This window comes from Chelon labrosus (genome assembly GCF_963514085.1).
Source record: "Chelon labrosus genome assembly, chromosome: 18".
Lineage (NCBI taxonomy): Eukaryota > Metazoa > Chordata > Actinopteri > Mugiliformes > Mugilidae > Chelon > Chelon labrosus.
Genome location: NC_140351.1, coordinates 25453188 through 25477477, shown reverse-complemented (window position 1 = coordinate 25477477; position 24290 = coordinate 25453188). Strand labels below are relative to the sequence as shown.

Here is a 24290-nt window from a genome sequence, read left to right as displayed (position 1 = left end):
TTTAGAAAGTATTGGAAAACAACAACTCCCATGAATCTTTGACACACGCTAAGACTCTTGGGAAATGTAGTTTAAATTCACCTTGCTGACTGACTGCACTAAGAGACTGCTTGTTTCGTGCTCCCACTAACTGTGCTGCTTGTTACTGGATATGAGATCGATGGAGTCATCAGTGTATTTAAGGATGGTGAGTGAACTGGGATGATAGAGTGTTGGTGTAAAGGCAGAAGAGTCACAGTCGTGGAGGGCTCCTGTGCTGAGGGTCAGAGGCTGAGGTGAAAGCTTGTTCACCTCAACCCACTGTCACCTGTTCCACACAAACATCCCGATCAAGTCAACCATGCAGGATCATTTTCTTGAAATGATTCAAATTTAAATGTGAAGATAAAGTGATCGCATTTGGGCCAAAAACCTGAGAAAACATCCTGTTCAAGAAACGCACACGTTCATTGGAGAGGGGAGGAGCGGCGAAAGTGAAAGTACGCAGTTCATTTGTTCAGACTCCATTTTCTGTCGACCGACAAGAAGGAAAAGGGGAAGAGAGATTCAGGGTAAGTGTTAACATTGTTATAGTTCTCATCTCTCAATCTGCACTCTAGGGAAGAAGAGCCAGAACTCAACAGTTTGATTAAGCGTTCGCGCAAGTGGCTGCTTTTAAGTGCGCAGTGTCTGTGCTGCTGTCATGCTAACCGGCTCAGGACCCTGAGAAAACCGCTATGTTACACGCGTCTTTTTCCATAGTTGTCTTTGCTCTGATTTTAGGTTTACACCTTCAATCACAGGAATACATCGTATCTTTAAATTATGGTTGGCGACAGCTAGGATATCGCATATCGCATATTTTTAATCGGTTCTAAAAGTTTTGAATCCTCTTGTCAACACGGGAGTGGATTAATGTGCTTTCTTTGCTGTGTTATTGTTATTATTTCAACCGTCCTAAACAGAAGAATAATGAGCTGTGAACCCGACGTGACTCAGCACATGTCACCGAGACGTGCACAGAAGTCTCCTGCGTTTTCCAACGTCTCTTTCCCGTTAGCTTTTCCTTTTGCCACGCAGTTTCTCGTTTCGGGCGGCATGCGTTCCGAATTTGGTGAAGTTAGAGAGATATTCGCAGACTTTCAGGATCAATAACTCACAAACGAAATTATGTAAAGACGAAAGCGACGACTTGGGCAAAACAAAACAAACAAACAAAAAAAAGCACTCTGACGAAAAAAAAAAAAAAAAAGCTTTAGGTTAAAAAAAAAACACAAGTTATGCTGCATATAATGATGTCTAAGTGGTCTGGAGTTCGCCTTCAGACAAACCAATTGTAGCGTGCTTTCACCATCGTATTTAATTCAGGGAACAGTTGTGTTCAGAGGGAAATCCAGACAGTTCTGGTAGCAGTCAACACCATGTTCTTACCAACAGTTTTGGTATTGGTGATTATCAAGGAAAATCATAAGCAGTGAGTGTGGTCACTGGTATTTATTACTGTTATCTGGTTCATGCCAGAGTTCAATTTGATTAGGCGTCCTTGCGTAGAAAACAACATTTACATATGATGAGAAGGAGCTCTGCTGCTGCCAGACATTCCAAAGACTCATCGGGTGACCTACTTGCTTATATCATTATAAAGTAGTCATATTGGTTAGTGAGTAACCTGTTGAACCCAAATGAACCACTCCAGTGACAGACTGCCACCGCGCGTAGACGACCCTCTCTAAACAGACTCAGCTTGGTTCATTTGTTCCATAATGGAGGGCAATCACTCTGTTGATATCAGAACAAACAAACCGACCTGAGGCATAAATGCTCCCAATTTCAGAACAATGTCCTGGGTGTGAAACTACCCTTTGAAGAAGTGTTGCATGAATTATCCACGTTCATAAATGCTGACTGTGGTGTGATTGAAAGCAATTGAATTGAAGTTAATTTTGTGTGATGCATTTTTTTCCCCTACAGTTTATCCAAAAAGGTGATAGAATACTACATTTAAGACCTCAGATCTATGAGTGAATATGTGTGATCTCAGGATACTGCTAGGCAACTTACACCAAATGAAGGACTACACCATGGGTAAAATTTAAATTAAAATAAAAATGTAATATTTTATTAGGGATGTCCTGATCAATCTAATCCAATCACGATTGTTATTGAGTATCGACTGATCCAAGTCCAGATCTGATCTTAAAAGTTTCTCCCGTGGAGATTCATAAAGATTCATAAAACAAAAAATTTTTGGTTTACCTGACAATAGGAAATTATCTGACTGGAGAAGACTTACTGTAACTACAGTTCATGTAAACTCACTGAGTGTTTCTGGTTTACCTCTCAGACTGATGGAAGTCCAGAACAGGATTGTTTGTGTCGAAGAAGAGGAGGATGGAGCAGAGTCTAAAGCATCCAGCATTCTGTCTAACATAAACAAGCATAAACCTCCAGACCTCAGTAATGAACGTGGACCCTCAGACACAAAGTAGGAAAACTGCTACTAACTCATTTATATGACTAATTTTGAATTATTTCAATCAGTTCCAGTATATTGTTTTTGTCCCTGATGGTCAATATATGTATTTGGTAAAATACTTGAAAAGGTTTTTGTGACTCAAAGAGAAATAATGAGTCCTGTCTTCCTCTCATCATCTCTGACAGCTGTCAGTCACCTAGAAAAGCTGCTCCAAACATTTGTTTTTACAGAGGTCAGTACCACAGAGCAGAATCTCCAGCACCCAGCTGTCTGTCCAGGAAGAGTGACTGGTCTAAAGAAGAACCTATATGCTTCGGTAATGAACATGCACCCTCACACACAAAGTAAGTGACCTGCTACCAACTGCAGCAGCATCGTTTGTGTATTTATAATTCTGTCCATATAGGGAGAGTGGGGGAACTTGAGCCTGTGGGTAAGTTGACCCACCCCCTGTATCTAGGCAATGTTACAATGTTTGTTGTCACGTGACCCTAAATTCTCCAGTCATCATTCATTTCTCTTTGGCGTGTGGTAAATATGTTTTTTTTTGCTTGTCAAAGTAATTTTTTACATGTCAGCTGAAATAGCCGTTAAAATAATATTGTTTTCCAAAATGGTGATTGTGGGAGAAAATGAGCCAAATGTCTTGGAGTATGTTGAGCCAGGTGATCAGCTTACCCCACACCAAGGCATACGTTAATTTATGAAAAAGAAAATTGTAAATTGTTTTAGAATATTTTATTTTCCTATATTGTAAACATTATAGAAAAGCTGTCATGCCAAGAAAGTACAGCAGAAAGACAGACTGGGGGTCAACACCCCTTGAGGAGATGGAGAGAGCAGTGGCAAAAGAGAGAAGGATTGACAGGTCAACCCTGCGCAGATTCATGAAAAAGAGGAAAAGGAAGTAAGAACAGTAGGATACAGTGGGACAGCAGAGGCAAAGAGAGTCTTCACGGAGGAGATGAAGCAAGAGCTTGCAGACCACATCAAAAAACCTACACCTGTCTCAAATAGTTCACATCATATCTCTCCCACAGTAGTGAATTTGTCCAGCTTAAACGCTCTATAGATAGATAGATAGATAGATAGATAGACAACTTTATTGATCCCTTTGGAAGGTTACCGCAGGGAAATTGACTTCTCCATCACACACAGCACTGTCGGACATACATGTACAAGAATTGAATAAAAAAACGAATGAATAACCCCCAAATACCCAACACCCAAAAAAGATGAACAAATATTGTGATTGTACATGGTTTGTTATTGCACATTTTTAAAGAGAAAAAACAGACTGCACATTATTATTGCACGTTATTCAGAAAGGAAGGAAACTGATTGCCCCCCTGTCCTACAGTCCCTTTGTTTTTGTCCTCCTCTCCCAAAGTGAGTGGTCGAACAGTTTGATAGCACAGGGGACAAAGGAGTTCTTCATAGGGCTGGGCGATATATTGATATAAAAGAGAAATTGGTTAGTAAAAGAAAAAGCTGTGGCTCAGTAATTTGGAGATGGTTTGGATTCAAAGTATCAGATGAGCAACAAAATTACGTTATATGCAGAGGTTGCGCTAGACTGTTTCGCTGTCTGTCATTTTGACTGACAGGGTCATAAAAATCCCATCATAATCTATTTTTACCCGTCACTTTAATTTTTTAAAATGATAATAATGCAATTCAATAGCATTTAATTTCATTAAAATTTCATTAACTTTAAGTACTTTTTCAGTATTGACAGTATTGACTTTAAATGGTAGGAAATAAAAAAGTTTGGGCTGCCAACGCGTCTTGTCCATACTCGGCTGCTAGCGCTAACAGCTCTTAGATGGCACCGTAGGGTTGAAGTGCTTCGGTGGTATGCAAACTCTTATATTTTGCACAATTTGTACAAAAACTTATCAGTCCTGGCAACGTGCTTTCATCCAATTCCTCCATTTTGGTAGCCGTTAACTGCATAGACATAAACATATATACATATATATTGTATATTCGTATATGGTTAGCCGAGCTCTGACTTGTGCATCAGTGTAATCGGTGTACCAGGAAATCGTGCACTGATGAAAGTTCTGCGATGTTTGGATTGCAAACTGATTAGAGACAAGAGCCAATTAATAAGGTCACTCGCCACCGAATGGTCAGGGGTGTGAATCGCAATCTGTCAAAATGACAGATGGCCTTCAGATTTTTCCATCACAGTTTTAAAAAAACGGTCAATGACAGGAAATATTCGGTTAACGCGACTCCCGGTTATATGTAGGGAGTGCCATAAACAAGTTACAGCCAGGGGTGGAAGAAAACAAATATTTTTCACCACCTAAAACAGTGGCACAAACTGCAGTACGAAGAGGGTGTGAAACTGCGTGCTGCAGAAGCCCTTGTCGCAAGCCATCAACAACCCGAAAAAGCTCCATATCAGGATATATATCGTATATCGATATTCAGCCTAAATATATCGGGATATGACTTTTGGTCCATATCGCTCAGCCCTAGTTCTTCAGTCTGTTGGTCCTGCACTTTGGGAGGAGCAGCAACTCGCTGAAGATGCTTCTCTGGCTGTTGATGGCAGTGTGCAGAGGGTGGCTGGCATTGTCCAGGATACCCAGAAGTTTGTTCAGTGTTCTCCTCTGCTACGGTCGCCAGAGGGTCCAGCCTTGTGCCAACCACTGAGCCGGCCCACCTGATCAGCTTCTTCAACCTGGAGAGGTCTGCTTTTGAGGTGCTCCCGCCCCAGCACACCACAGCGTAAGACAGAACACTGGCGACCACAGACTGATAGAAAATCCCCAGAAGCTTCTTTCAGATGTTAAAAGATCTTAGCCTCCTCAGGAAGTACATCCTGCTCTGGGCCTTCTTGTATAGCTGCCTTGTATTGCTCGTCCAGTCCAGCTTGTTGTCTAGCCACAGCCCAAGATATTTATAGGTCTGCACAACCTCCACCTCCTCCGCTCCTAGCAAAGCTGGTCTAGGGCTGGGTCTGTCCCTCCCGAAGTCAATGATCCGTTCCTTAGTCTTTGAGGTGTTGAGCTGCAGATTCATGTTCGTGTGGCACCAGACAACAACAGGATTGGCTACTCTGATTCTGATTTGGGTTTTTCATGTCCTCTTTTTGTTTGCTTTATACAGACATAAATTCCCTCCAATGATTTATAATGTTGATGAAGCAGGTGTGACTATGGCACAAACCCCAAGGCAGGTAGTGACAGCCTTTTACATTGAAGAACGTTTGAGTAAAGTTTCAGAATTGTTTTTTGTCTACATTCTTTGTGGTTGCTGCTTTGGGAAGAATGGTCCACTTAAGTATGGACAATATCACTCAGGTCTAGTTTTTCTTAGTGGTAGACAACACTTTACACACTTATATTTGGTTTGTTATATGTTGTTTAAAGTTTTCTTTGAGATTTCTATAATTATGGTCAGGTTTAAACTGATCAGTTTACACCCAGGTGGCTCAATTTATCCACTGCATCGGATCTACTTACCCCTACGCTGGGGCAAATTGAGCCATTACACCATTTTTTTATTATTATTAATTTTTTATCATTTATCATAAACAGACACCCTAAAACACAGGAAGATGATTTAATTTTACTTCTGTATAATTCTTCCTTGCCTAGAGGACAACATGAGTAAAAACAGCTCAATTTACCCCCTTCTCTTCTATATATGGATAATGATGCACGTTTTTATTATGTTAGTACAGTCAAATTATAGTTACATAATGAATATAGGTTAAAGCGCAGACTCTCAGCTTTAATTCGAGAGTATTCACATCCAAATTGCAAGAAAGGTGCATTAATTATAACCATTTCTAGACACATTGTCCTATTTTCAGGGACTCTAAAATGACTGTACAAATGAATCTAATCTTAAATAAGATCATGATTTTTAATACTTTGTCCAGAATCTTGTAGGCAGTGACTGCGTGAAGTCTGAAATCCACTGACACCAATGAATGGGTTCCCTCCTTTACTGCAGCTGTCTTCAGTTATTTGTCTATGGGTCTCTCTGTCTTTATTTTTTTCATATATTCATTGTATTACTGTAATGTGAATATTGTTTGATTAACAGAACAGATACGATAATAACGTTTAGTCCTGTTTTCTCAATATAATCTATTAGTAACTGATGTGAGTTAAAACATTTGTTTTTGCAGAGGTCAGTACCATAGACCTCAAAGAGCAGAGTCTCCAGTGTCCAGCTGTCTGTCCATGAAGAGTGACAGGTCCAAAGAAGAACCTATATGCTTCAGTAATGAACCTGTGGCAGCGAGGTAGGACACAAATGCAGACACACACGGGGAATAATAAAGTTCAGTTCAAAAAATGCTGCAGAGTGAAGCAGATCCAAAGTCAACAAAACTCAGAAAATAAGGAACCACGAAGCCCTGAACAGAAAATCTAGGGTACATGAACAAGTATGTCCAAAGCAAGAGAGCCAGTTCCAGTGTATGTTCTATCACTGATGGTCAATTTAGTTTCGCAAAAATGTATTTTCTGGAATACTTTGAAAAGGTTTTTGTGACTCAAATAAAAATAATGAGTCCAGTGTTCCTCTCAGCATCTACGACAGCTGCCAGTCACCTAGAGAAGCTATAATCTAATCTCAGAGTACTGTTACACACCTGAAACCATCTCATTATCTGCAGTAGATGTAGTTTATGTATTTACAGCTATTGAAATTACTTTTATCAGTGACTGATGTGAATAAAAACACATTTTTCTTTTCAGAGGTAGATGTCAGTACCACAGACAGAGAGAAGAGTCTCCAGTATCCAGTTGTCTTTCCATGAAGAGTGACTGGTCTAAAGAAGAACCCATATGCTTTAGTAATGAACATGCACACTCACACACAAAGTAAGACAACTGCTACTAACTTGTGTATTTTACTTATTTTAATAGCTTCTGTCAGCCACGGTCTACATTTTTTCTGGTCAGTTAGAAAAACTGTAATCTAATCTCAGAGGGCTTTTATTATCTGGAGTTGTAGTTGTTTGTTTTCAGTTACTTAAATGACTTTTATGCCAGAATTTATCAATGATTGATGTGAATAAAAACTTGTGTTATTTCAGTGGCAGAGGTCAATACCATAGACAGAAGGTAGACTGTACAGTATCCAGTTGTCTGTCCATGAAGAGTGACTGGTCTAAAGAAGAACCTATTTGCTTCAGTAATGACTCTGGACCCTTACACACAAAGTAAGAAAATGTTTCTTTTGTAAACTGACCTGATGGATGTTTGTATTAACAACAAACAGGAATTAGACTGTCACTCACAGCCAGATAAGGCAGTCAGATAGGAAAAGAAGTTCCCTTTTTGTTGATGAAATCAGGAGAGTTGAAATCAAAGGAAGCATCATTTTCATTTCCGACCGATTTCAAACAGAAAAGTAGCCACGTTTTTCATGTTCTCTGTGAGTGTCTGAACTTGTGGGCAGTGTTGCCAAATGTTGATATTTACTACCAACTATCTGCAAATGATATTAGTGATAAATAAATGTGTTGGCAGAGAGAGGAAGAGTCATGCTTCTGTGGAGGAGCAGCTGTCCTGCTGTGCTTTGTGTCAGGACGTCCTGAAGGATCCAGTCTCTACCAGCTGTGGACACTGGTTCTGCAGACAGTGCATCACCTACTGTGAGCAGTCTGCTTCATCGGGAGACTCCTCCTGTCCCAAGTGTGGACAAAGATCCAGAACAAGTAAGATTGTACATCTGTCTGCTGACTCTTTTCAGGGCGCCTCAGAGAAGACGGTTGCGGAGTGTGTGGAAGTACTTTACTAAAGATGAAGCCCATACTACTGTGATATGCAAAATATGCCAGTCAGTCATGAAATACAACAAAAGTACTACTGCAATGCACAATCTGAAAAGACATCTGCTAATGCTAGCAGAGGAATTAATCCAAATCCTCTTGACAGAAGTCATTAACAACTTCACCAAACGCTCTGCGGTAACAGAGAGAAGGAGGCTGCAAATCAACAACACGCTGTGGAGTGCTATTAAATGCTATTTATGGTGCCAATTTATATAGGCTGTACATATCTGCAGTGCAGTGTACTAAACTTGCAGAAAAACCTCTGTAGCTTTGTTTGTGTGAGATGCTACAATATGTGTTCAGGTCAAGAATATAGATATCACTGTTGCCAAGCATTACTTTCTACTGTGTTTTTATGAGTGATGTCATTGGCGAATATTCCGAGTGAACTTAACTATCACAAAATAGTAGACTTTGAAATCTGTAGGTGTGCAATCCCTAATATTAACTAAACATCCAGTGTTGAAACAAAGTCTTCCAGTCGTGTGGCTGATTTTCTAGATAAGAACAGTAGTGATTTGTGTGTAGGAAAACAAAGGAGACAAAATGAAAAATGCAATCTAAACTAACCAATTTATTATACCAGTATACACCAATCTGCCACAACATTAAAACCTTAATACTTGTTTAATCCAATACAGTTCTGACTCATCAGAGAATGGACGTAGGCCTTCTGAGGATATCATGTGATATCTGGCAACAGAATGTTGTTAGTGGGGGCAGATACTTGATCAGTTTGGGATCTAGGGGATTTGGAGGCCAGGTCAACACCTTGTGCTGTTTTTCATGTTTTTTGAGCTGTTCCTACATTTTTGCATATAAATGACTCATACTGACTCGAACATTAGTGGACACACACGTCCTAAAAGTAGACAAAGAATCCAACCAAACAAACGAAATAGAAATGTTATACTAGTGTATTCATTCACTAAGAAAATTAATCATTTCTACTTATCTGTGAATTGCAAAAGTAAGTGTATCTGAATTGACCAGACTGAGCAGAATAAGGGCAACAAAACACTCCCGGTAACTGCTGATCAGTCATCTACAGCAGCTTGGAGGAATTTTAGCCCGTTCCTCAATACAGAACTGCTTCAATTCTGAGATGTTGGTGGGTTTCCTCAACTGAACTACTTGCTTTAGGTCCTCCCACAACATTTCTATTGGATTGAGGTCAGGACTTTGACTTGGCCATTGCGAAACAAGGCTGTTTTTCTTTGACCATTCTTTTGTAGAACGACTTGTGTGCATAGGCTCATTGTCTTGCTGCATGATTCAGCTCATAGACATCCTGATATCCTGGTATTTTACTTTTAGAATTCACGGGTATAATTCAGAATTCGGGCGGCACTGTGACAAGGTGGTTAGCACTGATGCCTCACAGTGAGAAGGTCCCAGGTTCGAATCCATGGACCTTTCTGTGTGGAGTTTGCATGTTCTCCCTGTGTCTACGTGGGTTCTCTCTGGGTACTCCGGCTTCCTCCCACTGTCCAAAGACATGCTAGTTAGGTTCATTGGTGATGGTAGGTTCATAGGTTCTAAATTGGCTGTACGTATGAATGTGTGAATGGTCTGTCTCTATGTGTTAGCCCTACGATAAACTGGCGACCTGTCCAGGGTGTACCCCACCTTTTGCCCGATGACAGTTGGGATAGGCTCCAGCAGACCCCGCGACCCGTCACGGGTTACAGAAGATGAATGAATGATTGGTCCATCAATGATGGCAAGATGGACCAGGTGCAGCAAAAGTGGCCCAAACAATGGCATTGCCACCCCCGCGTTTTACGGATGGAATGAGGTTTTTATGCACTTTATGATGTTGGATTTAATATGCTAGTCACGGATTGTTCATAATGAATGCCGTGTTTGAGCATTAAGTGGCTCTTAAGTGTACTTGGTACCAGAGCATCTTAGGCCAAAACTCTTATCAGAGCTGCAAGCATTAGAGCACTATATACTAAAATATGTTGACAGAGATTCTTACACAAAGATTAGTAACACTGTACCAGACAACGGGCTAAATGGGTTAGCCTACTGTTCCACAGTAGCACACATGGCAAACATCATTACTGCTAAACACCAGTCAGTTAACATACATACTAATATACAGACAAATAACAATATGTTAGCCGAATAACATCACCATGTTTATGGCCTTAGCATGCTAACTAAGCCCGCCACCGTATGGTAACCACCGCGTTACTATACTATACGCTAGTCATTTTATTCTGGCGCCAAGTGTCGATAACAATAACAGTGAATTCATACAACACACAAATAACGTTAGGAAACCATACTGTGGACTGTTAATCTGACAATAGCTTATGAAAAATGGCATCACTGGGTTAAACCCAAATGTACAGTAAGATGTGAACTGGAAATGACTGGCAGAGGCCCATTTTTCAAATCCTCCATTGCAGCAGTGGTTAGTAAAAATTGTAGCCAGAAGGTTGTTAGCGTTTGCCACAGCAGCGACCTGTGAACCCGTTGGTAGTTACAAGTGATGAGGGAAGTCATTAGACTGAAGAAGGAGGCCTTTTGGGCCTGGTGGGGCCAGAATCAGGGACTCAAGAAGTAGCAGGCAGGTATCATGAGGCCAGACGGGCTGCGACTTTCGCTTTTTCTCGAATAGGTTCTGGCAAACCGTACAGCGATTTATTAATGGAAAGCAGTGTTTAGCTCAGGCTATATTTAGTCTGGCAGGAGAACCGTTGACCCAAATTGGGGATGTTGTTGGACGGTGTCGATTTAACAGACAGTCTTCATTCCAACTCTGACCCATGGTCGGTGTAGATCTACTGCTCCTTCGCATCAAAAGGGGCCAGTGGAGGTGGTGCGGACATCTCCCTCTGGTAAGCCACTGGCGGTATACCAGACAAGGCCAGCTGGGGGAGACCCGGGGGTAGACCCAGAAGAGCTGGAATGTGTTGCTGGGGAGAGGGATGCCTGGAAGTCCTTGCTTAGCCTGTTGCCACATTGACCCAACCTCAGATATGCGGAAGACGATGGATGGATGGATTGATGGATGGATGGATGGATCAAATTCGATTAGGGTCTCATCTGTCCATAAAACATTTTCCCAATAGTCCCCTGACTTTTCAACATGGTCTCCATTGTATGTTGCACCATAAACTTCCACAAGCGTGTGTTGTTTAATTATATTGATTTTTTTTAAACTAAACTGGCACTTAACGTCGTTTTAGTCTTATTACATTGATTAGGAACAGATGGACAGATGAACCCTAGTTTGGCCTTGGAGTTAACTTGCAGTCCTAGAAGTACACTTACTTTTGCATCTGACAGATATGTAATATCTGCTAATTTTCGCGAATAAACAAATACAAAAGTAAGGGTGGATCATTTTTCGGATCAGCAAAAAAAAAAAAAAAAAAGAAAAGACAAGACAAATAAACATAAGTTTTGTATTTTTGTTTATTAACACTTTCAAATTATTAAATTAAAAAAATATAAAATCAACTTAAAGTGCACAAGGCATAATATCTTCTTTTTAACATAATTAATGAAAAACAACTTAAAGTGCAACAATGATGATCCGTTGCACCACTATACAAAAGTATAATATTTGTGTGTCATTTGTTTGATTGGATTTTCTTTGTCTACTTTCAGGATGTGTGTGAAAATGTGCTGATGTTTTGAGTTATATTACTGCAGAAATGTAGAAAATTCTGAAGGCTGCACAATCACTATTTTCACAGTTTGTTCTTGTTTGTTCTATTTTCCTGCAGATATTTGTCTGCAGGAGGTTTTAGATGAACATAAGATCAGTCTGAGGAGAAGATGTGAACGTGTGACTGAAGGAACTGAGGTAAAAGGAAGTGGAACCCTCCTCAACACAATCTACACTGAGCTCTACATCACAGAGGGACAGAGTGAAGAGGTTAACACCGAACATGAAGTGAAGCAGCTTGAGACAGCTTCCAAGATGAAGCTCCTCAATGACATTGCAATTAAGTGCCACGACATCTTTAAAGCCCTAACTGAACAACAGGGACACATCAGAGTGGTTCTGACCAACGGTGTTGCTGGCATTGGAAAAACTTTCTTAGTGCAGAAGTTCACTCTGGACTGGGCAGAGGGTTTGGAAAACCAAGATGTCAGTGTGGTGATTCTGCTTTCGTTCAGAGAGCTGAACCTGATCAAAGATGAGCAGTACAGTCTTCTCAGGCTGCTCCATGTTTTCCATCCAACATTACAGAAGGTCACAGCAGAGGAGCTGTCTGTCTGTAAACTTCTGTTCATCTTTGACGGCCTGGATGAAAGCAGACTTTCATTGGACTTCAACAACAGTGAGGTTGTGTCTGATGTAACACAAGGGGCATCAGTCAATGTGCTGCTGACAAATCTCATCAAGGGGAAACTGCTTCCCTTGGCTCTCGTCTGGATCACTTCCAGACCTGCAGCAGCCAATCTGATCCCTCCTAGATGTGTCGACAGGGTAACAGAAGTACGAGGCTTCACTGATGTCCAGAAGGAGGAATACTTCAGGAGGAGGTTCAGTGATGAAGAGCTATTCAGCAGAATCATCTCCCATATCAAGACATCCAGAAGCCTCCACATTATGTGTGGAATCCCAGTCTTCTGCTGGATCACTGCTACAGTTCTGGAGCACATGTTGACTACAGAGCAGAGAGGAGAGCTGCCAAAGACCCTGACTGACATGTACTCACACTTCCTGCTGGTTCAGACAAAGAGGAAGAAAAACAAGTATAATGAAGGCCATGAGACGAGTTCGCAGGAGCTGATGGAGGCCGACAGAGAAGTTCTTCTGAAGCTGGGGAGGCTGGCGTTTGAACATCTGGAGAAAGGACACATCATGTTCTACCAAGAAGACCTGGAGTGCTGTGGTCTTGATGTGGCAGATGTCTCAGTGTACTCAGGAGTTTGTACAGAGATCTTCAAAAGAGAGTGTGTGATCTTCCAGAAAACAGTCTACTGCTTTGTTCATTTGAGCATTCAGGAGTTTCTGGCTGCAGTCTACATGTTCCACTGTTACGCCAACAAGAAGAGAGAGGTGCTGGAGGACTTCTTGTGGAAGGACTTCCAGTATACCACACAGTTTCTGGATGATTTCCTGAACAGAGCCATAGTAAAATCCATGGACAGTAAAAATGGACACCTGGACCTGTTTGTTCGCTTCCTTCATGGCCTCTCTCTGGAGTCCAACCAGAGACTCTTAGGAGGCCTGCTGGGTCAGACAGAGAACAGTCCAGTTGTCATCCAGAGAGCCATCAACAAGCTGAAAGAGATGAACACTGGTAAAATCTCACCAGATAGAAGCATCAACATTTTCCACTGTCTGATGGAGATGAAAGACCTCTCAGTTCATCGGGAGATCCAAGAATTCCTGAAGTCAGAGAACATATCAGATAAGAAACTCTCTGTGATCCAATGCTCAGCTCTGGCCTATATGCTGCAGATGTCAGAGGGGGTTCTGGATGAGTTGGACCTGAATAAGTACAACGCATCAAAGGAGGGGCGACGGAGACTGATCTCAGCTGTGAGGAACTGCAGAAAAGCTCGGTGAGGCCTTATGGCATCATTGACATAATCGGTCAATACATATTAGTACTTTAGCTCTGCAAATTATTATTTACTATTCTTACTTTCAACCTCAAATTATACATCAGTTGTGTTTTTTTCTGAAGTTGTTTATAAGCAGTGTATAAATGTTGATTTTTGTATTTTTGATGTGATTTTTGGTTGAAGAATTTTGTGGTTCACCGGAGAAAAAGAATGCTGCCAACACTGGCTGAATGGCTCCTCCAAACATCTGAGATTATGATCATACTGTCAGTTATTATGACAATATAAAATACAACACAGATGGTGTGGTGGAGAAAATCTCTGAGACACAATAGTCTGCAATAGTCTGCAGTTGCTGTTCCCTTCAGAACCACAACTGTTGTATTGGGCTGGTATTTCACATAGACCCCTTTTCCAGACAGCATTTGTGAATAAATAGTAGCGGTTTTGGTTCAGAGGTTCCCGTGTCCACTTGAAGAATCAGCTCTACGCAGGGTACAGTCATGTAAGGTAAGGCTTATAGGCAAGCAGAGGTCAGCAGGCTAAAAACTGATGCTGGTCATGATCAGTTGGGTCTGATGTCAAATAAAACTAAAAAACTTTCTAACACTGTGGACAGTAAGGAAGCCTAAATGTTGCTCCATTTTCCCTCCTTCATCTGCAAGATTAATTAAATCAAAACAAAGATTGTCATTGAAAGTTTATAGGTATGAGAGAGACAGGAGAGGGTCATTGTGTCATGTCAAACTGTATGCATTCAGTCTGTATTTAGAATGTTAAATTAAAGCACTTTTTGTGTGTTTTTGAATCACAGACTTACCAGATGTGAACTCTCACAGACTCACTGTGAAATTGTAGCCTCAGCTCTGAAGTCCAGTCCATCCTATCTGAGAGATCTGGAACTGAGTTACAACAAGTTGGAGGATTCAGACATGAAGTTGCTATCTGGTGGACTGGAGAGTCCAAACTGTAGACTGGAGACTCTGAGGTAAGTTCACTTCTCTGTATTAAGTTTCTCTGTTCAATTCAGATAATTCTCTGAAATGTGAAACGTTCCTTAGCCGATCCAGATATTTTTAAAATAACGAACAGGTTAGAGCACGTAGCCAGAACCCAATCTGCTCTGGGAAAGTACCAAATACAATACAATACCAATACAAATCGTCTCAAGACGCTTTACAAAACCCGGCCTGAAACCCCCAGAGCAAGTCTGAAGGTGATGGTGGCAATCATCTGTCATAGATACATACATCTGACTAAAGCGTACATGTAGAATCTGATGATATAAATACAACATGTAGCTGATGATGTTACATGACAGTTTGAGACTGTAAGAGGAATCATAGGCAGGTTGGAAAATTGTTCATTCAGGTAGGAGTGAATAACTGCAGGATTCCATGAAGACTGGGCAGGTTGATGAGACCTCGACAGCAGATGTAGTATGGAGCTCCACAGGAAACACACAACTCCAGGCCAGAGAAACTCACAAGAAGATGGAGGAGGAGGGGAGGAGAGGAGGAGGGGGGAGAGGGACACACAGCAGTTAACATGCTATACAATAATAGCACAGAATTGCATGACTAGTAGTACATAAGAAGTTGAGAAAGAAAGTGAAAGAGAAAGAAAGCGGATGCGAGAGAGAAGAGAGTAGAGGACATGTGTTCGGTGCATCGTCCCCCAGCTTCAGATATGATGGAGCTAGGCCTTTAAGGTGGTCTTGTCTAACATGTGAGACTGTGTAATTATTAGAAAGAAATATTCAAAGTAAATGCTGATGAGTTCCGTGGATCTCATGTAGCTGCAGTAGGCAAGTTTTATAAAACTAACTTTCTGTCATATTTGCTGAAACTGACCCTATGTTCAAGTATAATTGCATAAAGCAGGTCATTTAAAAAAAAATTCGGCTCCTCTGGCCCCACCTAGAGCCTGTAGCGCGATTTGCAAGACACCCACCGCTCCACATTCAGATGCACCAATCAAGACCAGGGGTGTATCTAACAGAGTGTCAATCACTGCTCATGGACACGCATTTCATAGCGCCCTCCCCTCCCTCCACCACCTCGCACCACTTGGCCGCGGGCGTGTAGAAGGAGCCGGGATGCAATCCTCGTCTGAGGCCTGTGCCTCAGCTTCACTCTCAAACGTCTAACCACATCAACAGGTAGCGGTCATATATCTACCACATAGCAAATTGATAAATCTAAACTGTTGAATAAAACGCCACAATGAATGCTTCTAACCGTTACTGATAGCAAACATCACCGATGCATACCTGTCAAGTATCCCGTTTTGGCCGGGAAAGTCCCGTATTTTACCCTTCTTTCCCGCCGTCCTCCCGTATTAGTATTTTCCCGTAAATCTCCCGTATTTTAACCTGCGTTATTAAAAAATAATAATATCCCGGGCCCGGGCGGAGTAAAAAAAACAAAAACCATTCCCAATCTGAGCTCTGTCAGTAGCCTCGCGATAACTGCCACCTGCAGTAGCCTACTACAGGTACTGTAGGTGGCAGTTGTCGCGAGGTTAGTGTGTGACGTCAGATGATGAGTGACAACGCGAGAAAAAGTGCGGGTAGATCGCGTGCCATTGATTTTTTTTTTCTTTTTAGATGTTAGTCTAAAACATTTATCTGCTGCAACTCCAAAACAAACAGCAAGACAAACGTTCATCTTTATTTTTACTTTATATTTCCAACATACCCTCAGTTCAGCGGCACACATCCGCAGCCACGCACAACTTCAACAACTCAAAACTACCGTCTTTCTTAAAGAGACAGCGCGATTTTTCTAAAATTTTTCTTGATAAAAATAAAAACAAAGATGGATTGAGCTTTTAACACTGTGATAACTCTATATATATATAGCCAAAAAATGTGGGCACCCCTGATGTAAGGGATACTGGAGCTTGGTTGGCATGGTGGGACTGCTTGCAGCGGGCGCCGGAAAATTTCCCTTATTTTCAAATCCAAAACTTGACAGGTATGCACCGATGTAGGCTACTTTCAGAAACATCCTAACCTTGGTTTTGTCCTAAAGTTGACTATTGCTAAATATTTTGACCTAAAATTATTTAGCAATAACGAAGGGTATTATAAAAACTATTTTGTTGTTGTTACGTCGGTGTGTTCCATGCTAGTTTGTTTACTCGCTCTCTCTCGGTTCTCTGCTCGTGCACAGTATTCCAGGGCCAATATGCACGCGCTCTATCGTGCACAGCTCTCCCTTGTGGGGGGAGGGGCTTGGGAGACCGTTTTGGGCTTTAGCGGAAAGGGGGGAGGGACTGAGAAGTTGTCGATGTTCAAATTCAAAGTCCTGGATCTTCGCAATCCTGCCTACTGCACCTTTAACCTACTGTACACACCACAGAACTAATTATAAAGATATTTAAGTTTGTTAGTCAGTTATTTATTTTGTTAAAACTAGTTTAATTTTTGTAATAAAACACACAATATACATTTAGTTTCTTTATAGTTATTTATATATGCACACTGAAGTAGGCTCTCCTGTATAAAAAATCTATAAAATAAAGTGAAAATCTTTAAGGAGTAGTTCGGAGGCAGGTGTTGTTTTTTTTTTAAATGCATTGCAGAGCTATTCAAATACATTGGATTATCGAATATGGATTCAGCTCTTGCTCTGTTTTTCCAAATGGCTCCACGTTTCTGAATGACATGAGCCGAAGTAGAAGGTGTGAGGATGTGAGCCTCCACTGGCTGTAGAGTGTGTGAGGATATGGCGGAGATGGTTGAAGATGGGATAATAGCAGATAAAAACAGAGAGTCTGGTCAGAGATAGTAAAGAAAGACATCAACAATTTAAAACTAGACGAAGGTGAAGTTAGGAACTGTGATGATGTTCATGTTATCATCAGTTGACATGGTCGCTACAGAGACACTACATACAGGTACTGCGGTGAGGTGTGCACAGTAACAAAAATCATCCTAACACACCCCAAGCTGGCTGCTCAGTTTTTACAAAACATGCACCGATTTTTATCTACATCTTTTATTCTTTGCTCAGATTGTGGGGCTGCAGGTTGTCAGAGATCAGCTGCAATTCTCTGGTCTCAGCTCTGAAGTCCAACCCCTACCATCTGAGAGAGCTGGACCTGAGCTACAACAGCCTGCAGGATTCAGGAGTGAAGCATCTGTGTGATTTTCTGGAGAATCAACACTGTAGACTGCATACTCTGAGGTCAAACACAATGTTTTATTTATGTGCTAGTATTATTATGACGTTAAAGTTGTGGTGACACTAAAGTGCAGACACATGACTGTTATTTTACTCATCCACACTGAGGATCTTCATGGTAAAGTCTGTTTTCTTCTGTGGTTTAGTTCATTGACTGTGGCAGAGCCATGTTGAGCTCCAGATTTTCAACCTTCAGAGAAACAGCATCACTGTTCCAAAAAATGTGACGTTATTTGAATAATTTTTGTCAACTTTTTTTTCAAAATTCATCCTGACATGCTTGTTTTGTTCTAAAACTTGAAGACCTCCAGTGAAATCTGAAATAACTTTTTCTGCACGGGATGAGTTTGTAGAGATAGATCCACTGGTGGAGCTGTCAGAGTTTCAGAGCTAAAGTCACTACGTCTTTATTGAAGCAGCAGCATGTTGAGCTCTTCTTCACTTGTTCTATTTCACTGTTGGGTTTAGCTGTTTTTTCTCAAGTTGAACATTCTGAGCCTTCTTCAGTTCTGAATAAAAACACTGAATGATTTTAAGCAGGAACTGTCTTCTAAACTGACAACTTTTATTCCTTATTCAGATTGAGGGATTGCAGTGTGTCAGAGATCAGCTGTGATTCTCTGGTCCCAGCTCTGAAGTCCAACCCCTCCCATCTGAGACATCTCGACTTGAGTAGAAACTCCAATCTGCAGGATTCAGGAGTGACTCAGCTGTGTGGTTTTCTGGAGAGTCCACACTGTAGACTGGAAACTTTGAGGTCAGTTCACTGATGTCTGCTGTTGTAGATCTAATGAGTTTAATTCCCAAATGAACCTAATCAATGTTTACACTGAGCATTCATCAATAAAGATTTGAATTTACTTTTTGTAGAAAATGTCCACTGTTAGTTGTTAAAGTCAACGAAGCTTAAAGGCTGTTAGGACGCAGTAACGTTGGGCTACATATTTAAAGGATGTTATCTACTTCTTTTATTCTTTATTTAGATTGTATCACTGCAGTCTGACAAAGATCAGCTGTGATTCTGTGGTCTCAGCTCTGAAGTCCAACCCCTCCCATTTGATATATCTGGACATGAGTGAAAACGAACTGCAGGATTCAGGAGTGAAGCAGCTATGTTGTTTTCTGGAGACTCCACACTCTAGACTAGAGGCGCTGATGTAAGTTCACTGGCCGACTCTTACTATTAGATATCTGATATGTCTAATTATCAACTGAACTCACTTTACAGTCAGGTCCATATGTGTTTGCATACTGAGGCATCTTTTGTTATTTTAGCTGCTCATCAAAACATACACAATTTACAGTTTTATTAGGAATATTGTTCTTCAATTTTAGGATATTCATATCAAAACTGGAGGAAAGGTAAAGGAAAATTAGCTATTTTTAGGGACTCCACAGTGATGCCTGGATTTGACTTCATGTATGGTATTTGCATTTGGAAAATGTGAACTCAGATTTGTTCCAAGAGCTGTCAGTACAACAAACCAAGTACAACAAAAACAGGTAATCCTTAGGTTCCAAAAATAAACCAATCAATCAGAGAGATTCAGGAATATTAGGAGTAGACAAATCAAAAGTTTGGTACATTTGGAGAAAAAAGGAACAGAGCGCACATCTATTTCCTCCGCAAGAGTTGCGGATGATCTCAGGGTCATTTGACAACATCAACTTAAGTGAAGAATGCTCTCTCTATGACAAAGAGAGGATTCCACAAGAGCAAATTAAGAGGGTTTTATACACATGGTGTAAACCGGTAAGCAAGGAATTCCAGGTGTCTCACTGCCCATCAATACATTCCTGTTCTTCTTAAGGAGTCCAAAGTTGCACACATTCCTGTTGGGATATGTAATCCTCCCAGCAACTTCCAGTTGCATAGAGGCAACCCTCTCCTCAACTCCAACATGGAGGCACTCAGTTGCAGACATTTGAGTATCCACATGCCTACCTGGTGCATCTCACACTGGACGACTCTGGAAAAGGTCAGAGCCAAGACCCTGTCCAAGAGTTTGGTTATAGAAACCATGCTATGCATAGGGTTAAGCCCAACTATATCTCATCTGTACCGCTCCACCTTCCGCACCAGCTCAGGTTCATTCCCTGCCAGAGCGGTTATGTTCCACATGCGTACAAACACTTTGCAAGCATACAGAAGTTTACTGTCTGCTCAGATTCAGATAATCATACCAAATATGATTGGAAAGTGCTTCACAGTACAGACTGACAGTAACCCAAAACATACTGTGAAAACAATCCATGAGTTTTTTCACCTAAAGAAGTGGCATATTGTGCTATGGTTGAATCAGTCACCTGGTCTCAACCCAGTCAAGCAGCATGTCACTGAAGACAAAACAAAGACAGAAAGAAACTCATTCTTTGGTGATGTCCATGGGTTCCAAACTTCAGCCAGTCATTATCTGCAAAGAGCTTTGGACAAAGTCTCAAACGTTAACGTTTTACTTGCAATGAAGTTCATCTAACCAATCACTTTTAAGCCCCTGATACAATGGGAATGTATACAAAAATGGATGTTTTCTCTAAACCCTCCTCCAATTTGGATGTAAGCCCTAGAATTAATGACAATTGTGCATTATAATTGTAAACTCAGTAAGTTTTGGTATACAGATAAAATATTATAAAATGGAAGAAGATATGATTTACCTCAGCGGTTCCCAAACATTTTTGGCCGCACACCCCCTTCTATGTCCCAACTGGGATGACGCACCCCCAATCCCCCACACCTTAAAAAAACGCAACACGCTTTTTATTCCACACACATATAATAAAACAGTCACGATCACAACAACGCGCCCTCGCATTTGAATTAAACTGAAACACTGTAACATTTTCAATATAGTGAAACAAAGCGCACAAGCTTCCACTTCTAAGATCATCGAGGATGATGACAGGCTCAGGATTAGAAGCAGAAACAGATAAATTGGCGGACATGTTATAATATTTTCAGCCACGTTAAACAAAAATTGCAGCAACTTTAAATGACCGTGGAGCTAACGCAGCACAGATAAAAAAAAAAAGCGCAGGCGGCTCAGCTAGGTGCGCACTATTAGACGTGCGGTGAGGTTCGTGGCACAGATTTACAATTATGAACCCCATGGAATAGCTTAAATTCTATCTCAAATGAGTAATCTTTACACAGGTATAATATTTGGCCAAAGGATAATGTCATAGCGGAGAAAATAAGAAAGAGCGCGTTTGCGGTCGCAATTCCACAGTTCATTCATACTCATTCAACACGAGAGTAGCCAGCGAGAAGAAATACACAAATGGAAATATGGATTTGAATTTAAAACCAAGTCACCTTAATGAAACTGTACACAGTAATATTGAGTTGTTAAATCTTCTTTTGACCTGATTCATTTTTAATACAGACTGTTTAACAAAATATCTTAAGATTAAGATTTACAATCTTCTATTTTTGGCTTTCACCGCGACAGTACAGTTGACTCAGCGTAGAAGAAGAGCAACAGCATGAACCAGTGGCTCACTAGCGCCCTCTTCCATGAGGCAGAAGTACTGGCTGCCTCATCTCGTTTTTCAGTGCGGTTTAATGTGAGATAAACAAGACTAAATATGTTACACTCATACATGAAATACAGGCTATGGAAGATAAGGACACATGATAAAAATGTGCACAACCAATATATTGATGGCATACAGAGAGTTGGCCATAGGCAGGCGCCAAGGACACGTGCCTAACCTAGTTTGTGCGAGATTGTGCGGTGAGGCTCGGCTCGCTCCTGGCTTAACTCGCGTCTGCCCCCCTATATGGTTGCTCCATGTATTCACGCCAGAAATACGTAAATTCAGCAATTCTGTCAATAAAAATGATCGAAATGACTGGAATCATACAGAAAAGGCATTTATATCACAGACCTTTCCTGCCTCCCCTGACCACATGTCCCTGGTGCGCACATACAGTGTGTAGAAGAAGATAGCTTCTTTCCCTCCATTACATTTTTTTTCTCTGATGTACCTTATGCCCATGAGAGATTTAGGATGACACAACAACAATAAAATAAGAAGGCAGTAAGCAAATATGTGTCATATATGGTCCTTACTGTGTGTACGCATAGAACGTTCTTCCATAAAACTACACATTTAATTTTCTTAACACATCACACTGATTGAATTATTAATTCATCTTTTATTCTTTATTCAGACTGAGTCGCTGCAGTTTGTCAGAGATCAGCTGTGAGTCTCTGGTCTCCGCTCTGAAGTCCAGCCCCTCCCATCTGAGAGAACTTGACCTGACATACAATGGTCTGCAGGATTCAGCAATGAAGCAGCTGCTTGATCTTGTGGAGTGTCCAGACTGTAGACTAGAGACTCTGAGGTCAGTAGACGGTTACAGTCAGTCCATCCTGCTTTCAGCAGTATTGAAATAAATGTAGTTAGTATCAAATCAAGTGTTGCCTCTAAACCTATAGCTTCTAAATCTTACCCTCAAATCTGATCTCAGACTGTTTGTTCTCTCATTTTAACACTAAACAACTGATCGCTCTGAGATCAGTCTGACTGAAGCCTGCACATCACAGAACTGTTATTGCATTTAGTAACCATGTGGTCTTCCTACAGAGCAGTACAGCCCTTGCTTTAGTAATCACATGTGTATATCGGCCGTTCTGTTATTTGTTTCATCCAGATATCTTCAGTGACAACCTTCATGTTCATCAGCTGATATTTCAGAAACAGGTGAGATGTTTATCGACACACACACGTTGACTCATCGACTCTTTCTTTAAATGGAGCAGCAGGAAATCCATCACTATATTTGTGCAGTAATGAAGTGTCTCACCACTGTGTACTTGAGTAAAGCCTGCAGAGGAAACAGGCTTGATGTTAAAAGTCTCTTCAGGTCCATGTGTGTTCACTCCAGCACGTTAACATGAGAGCCGAAAGGAATAGCTGCTCCACTGCTGCTCTGAACAGGACTGAAGTACTCGCTGCTGCATCACTGACTGACAGCTGACGAATGGAGTCTCTGAAACACTCATTTAACTCCTGTCTTGTTTCTTCCTTTTCTACAGATAAATGTGTTTTTTGTTTTTTGTTGAGTGCTTTTTGGACTTTTCTGTTCTATTTTCTGACACTGTTGGAGTTTCTGTTCAATTTCAGTGGATGTGTGTATGTGTTGGATGATTTTTTTCACTTTCTTTATTGTAAAGGAAGTTTCATCGGACATGCAGCAGTAGCGGACAATTATCGTCCAAATTATTGTGCCTCCAGACAATTGTACAGCTGCATGTAAATGACCTTCTTGTCTCTTCCCATCCCGTAAACAAACTCCTTTCAGGTCAGAACCAAACAGACATAAGACAAAGAACACACAACAAGGGAAAAAAAACCCAGAAAGACAAGGGGGGGGGGGGGGGGGGGGTGTAAAGTGCTGCGGCTTTAAGGGATATAATAGCCTTGGAAAGAGGAGCTTAGACCTTCTGGGACAGGACATGGAGGTATGTTAAGAGAGTTTACCACTTCCAGAAAATAACTCCATATGACTTGGAATGAGTGCGAATTTAAGTTTCTCAAGCATTATAAAGCACTAGCTTGATCATGTATTGGTGGGGACGGGGAAGTCTCCAGTTGAACAAGATCAACCTCTGGACTAGCAAGTGGTAAAAGCCAAAGCTCACTTTGTTACTGTGGGGAGGTTAGTTTCAGGAGGGGTACTACAAATGGCCGATAATGGATTAGGGGAAAGGATCTGACCATAAACTCTGCCTAGGGTGTCAAAGATACTCCCCCCAAAAGTCCTTAACATCTGTGTGTGATTACCGGGTGTCTGTTTACATCTGTTACAAGCATGGCTAACAACCATATAGATTGTGGCCAGTTTAGTGTTTGTATAATGAATTTTGCATTGGATTAAGCCATGTTGAGCACATATAGAAGAAGAGTGAACTAATTTTAAGGTACTGTCTCATTGCTGCTCTGTTCAACTGTTCAAATGTTCAACTTGTCCCCCAATACACTCCTTATTGATGTTAGAGGCCTCAAGGTGGCTGACCAGACAAAAGAGGGTGTCAAAGTCTCAGGAGGACATTTTGCAAAGTGAGGGAACAGGTTTTTTTAAGTTTCTAATTTGACAATGGCAAAAGATGCTTTTGCTTGAACTAGAAGCTTGAACAGAAGCATTTGAACATTTGAGCTAACACTGAATCTCGAAAAAAGTGAAGGCTGATAAATGTGTGTGTGTGGGTGTGTGTGTGTGTGTGTGTGTGTGTCCTTGTACATTTGTATGTGCTATGATTAGCGTATAATCTAGACTCATCTG

The 24290-nt window shown here is 41.1% G+C and overlaps 1 protein-coding gene across 6 annotated transcripts; it reads left to right on the top strand.

The window, feature by feature from the left end:
* Positions 1-161: 161 nt before the first annotated feature.
* On the top strand, positions 162-23369 carry LOC311503824 (NACHT, LRR and PYD domains-containing protein 3-like). 6 transcript variants are annotated; one of them, XM_084566711.1, is made up of 16 exons: positions 162-551; positions 2324-2464; positions 2641-2799; positions 5096-5197; positions 6609-6725; positions 7183-7308; positions 7524-7649; positions 7960-8147; positions 12011-13805; positions 14623-14796; positions 17828-18001; positions 18579-18755; positions 18982-19155; positions 22176-22349; positions 22659-22708; positions 23044-23369. In XM_084566711.1, exons 2-15 carry the CDS (start codon positions 2328-2330, stop codon positions 22669-22671), a joined length of 3636 nt encoding a protein of 1211 aa, XP_084422837.1. In that variant the 5' UTR covers positions 162-551; positions 2324-2327; the 3' UTR covers positions 22672-22708; positions 23044-23369. The 6 variants fall into 6 exon arrangements, with proteins under 6 accessions (XP_084422837.1, XP_084422836.1, XP_084422838.1 ...); XM_084566710.1 differs by lacking the exon at positions 162-551 and adding an exon at positions 561-2064; XM_084566712.1 differs by lacking the exon at positions 162-551 and adding an exon at positions 561-2064 and having other exon boundaries at positions 22893-23369.
* Positions 23370-24290: the final 921 nt, after the last annotated feature.

Coding starts and splice junctions, on each gene's coding strand:
- LOC311503824 (XM_084566711.1), top strand. CDS start 2,328: ATGGAAGTCCAGAACAGGATTGTTTGTGTCGAAGAAGAGGAGGATGGA. Junction 5,198..6,608: donor CCGCCCCAGCACACCACAGC/GTAAGACAGAAC, acceptor TTGTTTTTGCAG/AGGTCAGTACCATAGACCTC. Junction 19,156..22,175: donor TCTAGACTAGAGGCGCTGAT/GTAAGTTCACTG, acceptor TTCTTTATTCAG/ACTGAGTCGCTGCAGTTTGT.